Source organism: Jaculus jaculus, chromosome 2 (assembly GCF_020740685.1).
Source record: "Jaculus jaculus isolate mJacJac1 chromosome 2, mJacJac1.mat.Y.cur, whole genome shotgun sequence".
In the NCBI taxonomy this organism is placed as follows: Eukaryota; Metazoa; Chordata; class Mammalia; order Rodentia; family Dipodidae; genus Jaculus; species Jaculus jaculus.
Window position 1 is genome coordinate 77,087,413 of NC_059103.1, and position 7,979 is coordinate 77,095,391.

At 35.2% G+C, this 7,979-nt stretch overlaps 1 protein-coding gene across 1 annotated transcript in view; it reads left to right on the forward strand.

The window, feature by feature from the left end:
• Positions 1-7,728, forward strand: part of Mmrn1 (multimerin 1) — an 80,844-nt gene extending 73,116 nt beyond the window's left edge. Inside the window, exons 7-8 of the mRNA XM_004665413.2 lie at positions 5,860-6,012; positions 7,219-7,728. Of these exons, the coding sequence (XP_004665470.2) occupies positions 5,860-6,012; positions 7,219-7,640 (575 nt within the window). The 3' untranslated portion in view covers positions 7,641-7,728. The remainder of the gene's footprint in view (positions 1-5,859; positions 6,013-7,218) is intronic.
• The last annotated feature ends 251 nt before the right edge of the window (positions 7,729-7,979 follow it).

Sequence of the window (7,979 nt, forward strand, 5' to 3'; positions counted from 1 at the left end):
TACAGAGGAAATATGAAGACTGTCACTCATAAAAGTTAATGAGAATGAAATGGACATCCCAACACAGAAACACAATATTGGAAACATGATAAAGAGTCTAGGTTAGTCTCCAGTGATCTTTGAAATCATAGGTAGGAATTATAGATTCTTGTGCTACTGTGTCTGGCTTGGAGCGTGTTCTGAGGATCCAGTCTGAAATATGGAGACACAGAATGTTACTGAAAATTATGAATGTATCCATAAATGTAAGAATGGAAATATTTTAGAGAACATTGGAATCAGGATGAAATATAAAACAGTGAAAGTGTTGTGTGTATATATGACTGAAGATAAGATTATGTAGTGAGCTGCAGAATGTTTCTGTCTGAGTATTGAGAAACTGTCCAGTGACAATATAAAAGAACCCTAACTAATCTGTTCAAAACTCTATTGTGGAGCTGGAGAGATGGCTTAGTTGTTAAGGCATTTGCCTGTGAAGCCTAAGGACTCTGACTGAACTCTACATGCACAAATTGGTTCATGCATCTGGAGTTCATTTTCAGTGGCTAGAAGCCCTGGTGCACCCATCATCTATTTATCTCTTTCTCTCTCTCTCAAATAAAAATAAATAAATAAATAAATAAATAAATAAATAAACAAACAAACAAACAAACTATATTGTGTCCTAAGCAGGGGTTAGAGTTATCTGCCCTTTACCACGTACTGTTAAATGAAGAAACAAAGAAAAAACATCTTAATGTTAACAAATAAATAAAGCAAAATGAAAATATATATCCCCAATATACTAATGTAAAATAAATACATAAGCTAATATAGTATTATTAATATACTACATAAATATTATGTATAAAATAAATACAACTAAGAATAAAGTGGAAGACCCACACAATATTTTCTTTCATTCATGAAATTCCCATTAACTTTTGATTAAGCAGAGAGAAAGGTTAAGTATATAGAGTGTAAATTAGCATAGTCCCTCTCCTCATGCAGCTCATACATAAAGAAAGTGATTATAATAAAGACTGGCAAGTGTTAGTAAAGGCAAGAGCTCTTTTACTAAGTCCAAATTTAACTTGATCATTTGTGAAATTGATAGTAAGATTAAAAGAAAAGAGTTACTTGAGTATATAATAGAGTGTAGAAGCAAAGGCCAGAACAGATGAGATTTATGAAATAATGCAAAACAACAGAAAAAGAATTTTAGTCATGTTCAAACCAGGGGAATTAACACCAAAAGATTAGTCATGCTACTTGCACAAAACAGGAGAAAGTTGAGTTGGTAGAACTGCTCAGCTAATTGTACTCATCTCCATCAAAGAAAATAAATGGACTGTAAAGGGTTTATTGGGTTATTGAAACTCAAAGCAGGAGAGAATGTGTGAAATTTTTGCTTGAAATGATTCCGTGTCTCTACTGAAACAAGTCAATGATGTCACATAAAATTTATGAGATTTTTTGTTAAACTGCAAAGATACGGTTCAATAAGAATGTGGTTATCTAATCTTTCATTAATTTGTTATTAGTCTTTTAAAAGACTTAGTACCTTTTATATATCATGCAGTATGAGAATCAGGAGTATTCAACCTTTAAAAAACTGAGCTCTGACCTCACAAAAGTTGACGTTCCAGTTAAAGTCAAAAAGGACACATGAGCAGCTGCAGCTAAATATGATAATGAGCTCAGTGAGAGAATGTATCTACAGCATATGCAATAACTGAAAGAATTAGCATAGTTAACTCCAGAAGCAATGAAGAAGGTTGTCAAAAACAATGGGTTTTTTGAGTTTGATTTTTGTTGTCAGGTCAGGAATAAAAAGCTTAATAAGCACCTATGCATTTGAAAGTGCTATAGTAATAAAGTAGAAAATATGAGAAAGAAGATATATAAAAGAAGACTTGTAACAGACCGCATAATAGACTAGTAAATTGGTATCAACCAAGCATATATGTCTATAAAGCTCTGTATTTGACAGTGGTCCTTAAAGTATTTTCATCACTGACTTGGATGGACAGATGAAACACAAACTCAAAAAATGCTTTGATGCTGTGAAGGGTGGTTAACATTTTATACAAATAAAACAAAGTATGATTTCTGTGGACAGAGATGGCAATTCAAATACAATAAGATACATTTAGTTATCATCAATGTTCATAAGTATATGCTTAAATGAAGGGATATAATGGAATTTCAGAGCACTTCAGTAACATGAGAATGTAGATGATCTGTTATGATAAAATATAACTGGATTATAACACCTAACACTGGATTTTCATAGAAAGATACAAAACCACATCAGCAGAAATAAGTGGCAGTAGTTACTGCAGTCTGCACTGCTTAGGCTCAGTGAGTAGAAGCATGTCAGCACTGTGTGTCATGAACACTACATGTCTAAAATGTGAGTTGTTTTCACAAAGAGTGGGTTACTAGAGATACCTTCAAATAGTAAAAAAGATATAAAGAACACAATGGATATTTGAATTAGTGGAAGAAGATGCAGACAAGGATGCAGGCAGCCTGCACAGCAAATGTCAGGTGCGATGTCCTTACAGGTAAAGTGTGGTCACATGAAGTTTAGGCTACCACAGCAGTGGGAAAATTCTCTAGTTCTCAATTACACTAAAATGGGCACCTCTGCATGATGATTGGCCCCAGATAAAGATCAGAATGAAGGATAAGATAACCTTTTCCAAATTTCAAGAGCTCAAGAGCAAGGCAAGACCCCATTCCAGGAGGTATGGAACATAAGCAGGAGAGAAATTGCTCATCCTGGACATTTAATACAAGGAAAAGGCCTATGTCTTGAATCATAACAGAATTAGTAGTAGTGGAGAAAAATCCATTATTTCTGTAATTTCTTAATTTTTTTTCTTTATAGAATAGGTTTGTTTTCTGATTCATGGAAAGATTGAGTATACAAGTAAAAATGTTTTTCTCATGTGAGAAAATTAAAATTAAAGAGCTGATAAAACAAAAGTAATTCAGTGCCTCCATCTAACTCAATTTCACAATTTATTCCTAGTGAAACACATTAATGAGCAGTCTCCTATGAGTCAACCATGGTGCTTGGTTCAGGAAATGTGAGATATATGATGCCAGTGTTTTCATGTAAATAATTATTGCAAGTGAAAGGGATATTTAACTTAGTCATATATATGAAATAAATGGTGCTCAAGAAATATGGGCCAGTTTGCAACATTTGATTATATATGTTATATATAGTATATATGATATGTTCATATAAATAAAACATATTACTTGTTCAATTTTAATATTTTTCTTAGTTACAGAATAAACTACACAGAAGACATGAAGATTCTAGGGTTATACCATATTGAACATATCCAATTAAATAAGTCAGATCTTGGTCTTTGCAAGGTCACACATGGTTAGTACTTGGATGGAAAAATGTATCAAGAAGGGAGGAGGGTACTTAATAGGTTGGTATTGTGTATATGTAAGTAGAATGATTGAGATAGGAAGGGGATATGATGGAGAATAGAATTTCAAAGGGGAAAGTGGGGAGGGGAGAGGGAGGGTATTACCATGGGATATTTTTTATAATCATGGAAAATGTTAATAAAAATTTGAGAAAAATAAAGAAAATTTAAATTAACTTAAAGTTACCAAGTACCATATTATTTTATCTTCTTTGCAAAAACTTTAATGATACAGATATATAGCTTTTTTCACATTTTATATGAGCTTCAAATATGAAAGTGTATATAATGTTTACATGAAACAAACATCAAGTAAAACAGCACTGACTTTTAAAATTCTCCAAATATTAAAACTAGAACTCCTATATGATCCAAGGATACTACTTTTTGGTATGCATCTTTTATGAAGGCTTTGTATTGGTTGCCCTTGTTCATGCTTCATTTCTTCTGGAAACTTTTGGTATGAATGAGTAATGAATACCTTTAAAAATCACCCCTCTAGGGGCTGGAGAGATGGCTTAGCAGTTAAGTGCTTGCCTGTGAAGCCTAAGGACCCCAGTGTGAGGCTCGATTACCCTGGACCCACATTAGCCAGATGCACAAGCGGGTGCATACGCCTGGAGTTCCTTTGCAGTGGCTGGAAGCCCTGGCGTTCACATTTTCTCTCTCTATCTGCCTTTTTCTTTCTCCCTCTGTCTGTCACTCTCAAATAAATAAATAAAAAATAATAAAAACATCACCCCTCTACATATATGTGTGTGTGTGTTTGAGCATGTATATTTGTAAGTATTTGTTTATGTAATACATATTTTTTAAAAAATCACTTATTTTCAAGAGAAAGAGAGAGAGAGAGAGAGAGAGAGAGATTACTACCATCCTCTTGATAGTGCAAACACACTCCAGATGCATGTTCCACTTTGTGCATCTGGATATAATGGGCATTGAGGATTTGACCCTGGGCCAGATCTGGGCCAGCAGGCTTTGTAAGCAAGTGGATTTAACCATTGAGCCATTTCCACAGCACAATATGTATTTTTTTTCATATATGTGTGGGTATGTGTGAAACTGAATGAAACAGAATACCAAAAGACACTTACACATCCATGCTTATTGCAATTATTCATAATATCCAAGATTTGGAATTCGTCTAGATATATAAAGAAAATGTTTTATATGTATACACTATAAATTTAATGAGGGTTGGAGAGATGGCTTGTCAGTTTAAGGAACTGGCTAACAAGGCCTGATTGCTCAGGTTTGATTCCCCAGCAGTACCCATATAAAGCCAGATGCACAGAGTGGTGCATGTATCTAGAGCTTATTTACAGTGGTGGGAGGCCCTGGAGTGCCCATTTATTCATATCCCCCCACCCCGTCTGTCTGTCTGTTTGTCTGTCTTACTCGCTCTCTAAAAATAATAGTATAAAGAACATTTTTACAGAGTACCATTGTGCACATGGACAAGGGTCTTCAGAGTATCCATATTCTCCTAGGAGAAATTTATGAGTCAGAGCACAGTAAAATAATTCTTTTACATCTAACAAATCTGGCAGAGTTGTCCTATTAAAGGGTCTGCCTAATCTCCAGCCATTGTTATGTAAGATCCTTTATCTTTTCCTTTAGATCACTCTGTTCCTGAATATTTTTTGGTTTTAAATGTTGCAACATGACATAAAAGTGATGTTATTGTGGCCAAATTTACCGTTAACAGCAGTACTTAATCTATAGCAATGTTGAAAATGTATACAACTTGTAGTTGAGTTATTGTGGCTCTGGTTCAGCGAATGACTGCTCAAATATTATTTGCTGGTGTCCATTTTAAGAGACATTTATGCATCTGAATTCATTACAAACTGCCCCAAATTACAAATATGTTTGATTTGCTTATTAAAATGTTTCCTCTAATTTGTCACTTACCATTGAACTGATAAAATTAGATTTTATTCTTAGATAATAAATCCTAAGAAATATATATATATTTCATATATATATATTTACACATACATATTTGGTTTTCTAAGGTAGGGTCTCACTCTAGCCCAGGCTGACCTGGAATTCACTATGTATTCTCAGGGTGGCCTCGAACTCTTGGCGATCCTCCTACCTCTGCCTCCCGAGTGCTGGGATTAAAGGCATGCACCACCACGCCTGGCTAAGAATTATATTTTTAACTTTAAGGAGGAAATGTTTTCCAATGATTTTGAAGATTTTCTTTACCATATATCAGTTCCAAATGCACATAGTTCTGTATCTAATCATACTGTGTTTCAAGGCTAACCAAAACTTTAACATAGTCACAGAAATTCATAGAATGGCTACAAATTGTCCCCATTTCACAAATGAAGTCACAACTACTAAAGGATTTACAAGAGGTCTCATAGTTTGAGTTAAAAAAAAAATGATCACCTTATCTTCTTTTCAGTAACCCAAGAACATTCAGGCTGCAGTATGTCCCCCTGCGAAAACGGGGGTACGTGCATCACTGGGAGCTCGCGCTACACGTGCGCTTGCCGGCACCCTTTCACTGGTGACAACTGCACTATCAGGCTGCTGGAAGAACATGCTTCAGGCCCAGGTGAAGACTCCACCATTCCTGCATCTCTTAGTGTCATACACAATAACAAGTTAGGAGAATATGTGTGGAGGTGCTCGTAGGCCTCCTAGGTCTAATTCCCTAATTCCTTGTGGCATTTTAAATAGTGTACCTCATTTACAAGTGGGACCATAATCCTACAAGGAAAATTAGTGTTTGTATGTTGAAAAAATGAACTGTTTGTTCGTTTGTTTTACTATGTGTGTGCAGCGGGTGTGGTATATGCATGTTGCAGCTCCATGCCCTAGCTGTGAGAAGGCTCAACTGTGGTGGCTGGAGCAGAACAGGATGTCAGATCCATCACTCCTGTTTTGTATTGAGATGCATGCTCACTTTTTAAGCTTTTTAGAAAAATACAGCTGTGAGTATCTAACTGATACATACCTTTCCATTTAAAAAAAAGTGTTAAGGATAAAAGCTTTAATTCGTGTCAGATATGATCTTTTAAGGGAAGCTATTCATATTTAGCAAGATGTCTCTTTCATGAGAGCTAACAAAACAAAGCCATTTTTCTTCACTTAATTTCAGGCTTTTTGATGCTGTGTGTTTAAGAGGCTGGTTTTTATATAAGAAATATGTGTGCAAGCTTTAAAATAGTTTATCTTTAGTGAGTGCAAAACACTATTTCGAACTGACACAACAAAAATGTTCAATAAATTCTAGTCCATTTTTAAACCTCAGCTTTTCAAGTACATTGGCATTAATTACACAAGAAGTTGCCTGTGGCTGCTTCTCCAGTGCCCATGGCTCCATCTGTTTTCCATCTTAGCCTTTAGAAGCTGTTGGATGAAGTGCTGGGACCATCATTTCTACATCTCACCAGCTTCAATTCCTGCAAGAAGCTTTAAGAGACTGGCATACCATAACAGTCAGGAAACACATTGAAAGCCTTTATCTCTGCGGAGATCAAAGCAGCATGCAAATAATCTGTGGGGGAGGTATCAAATGAATGTTGTTTCCATTCTATCCTGACCTAATGGGGAGGGGAGAGAAACAATCAAGGCTCCAGAAATTCAGTCATTGAGGATATGCAGCCCCATAGCACAGGCAGCACCCCAGACATAGTTAAATTTGATAAGACTGTTTTTGCTTTCGCTGAGCTTTATGAGTTAAACTTAGCAGAACTATGTGAGGAAACACAAAATATAAACATGAAAGTAATTTGTGTTTTTTTTTTTTCTTTAACAGATTTTTCTCAAGGATCTTACAGATATGCTCCAATGGTGGCATTTTTTGCATCTCATACATATGGAATGACTGCACCTGGCCCCATCCTGTTTAACAATCTAGATGTTAACTATGGAGCTTCATATAACCCAAGAACTGGAAAATTCAGAGTTCCGTATCTTGGAGTGTATATATTCAAATATACCATTGAGTCATTCAGTGCTCATGTCTCTGGGTTTTTAGTGGTTGATGGAAGAGACAAGCTCACCTTCGAGTCTGAAAATATTAACAATGAAATACACTGTGATAGAGTTTTGACTGGGGATGCCTTATTAGAATTAAATTACGGGCAGGAAGTGTGGTTGCGTCTTGTAAAAGGAAAAATCCCAGTCAAATATCCCCCCGTTTCTACCTTTAGTGGTTACTTGTTATATCGTACATAAGTTAGAAGGAAAGATAGCCTATTGCCTTTGATGAAAAATATACAATGGATTACTTATCCTGCATGCACATCACTCTGCTTTCGTTTATCTAGACTAATGAAAATATCAGTTTTAAAAGTTTGAGTAAATTTACATGTTTACTTCATAAAGTTATTTGGATAGCCTGTAAATGTATGTATATGTTCTTTCTTTTAAGGAAGTTTAGAGGAAAAACATATATTAGCATAACTATTCCTAACTGATATTCCCTCACTGTAAGTCATTTCATGTAAAGTGAAATATGAATCCTACAATTTTGCTAATCACAGTAGCTTTCTAATGAAATACGGAGATTTTGTT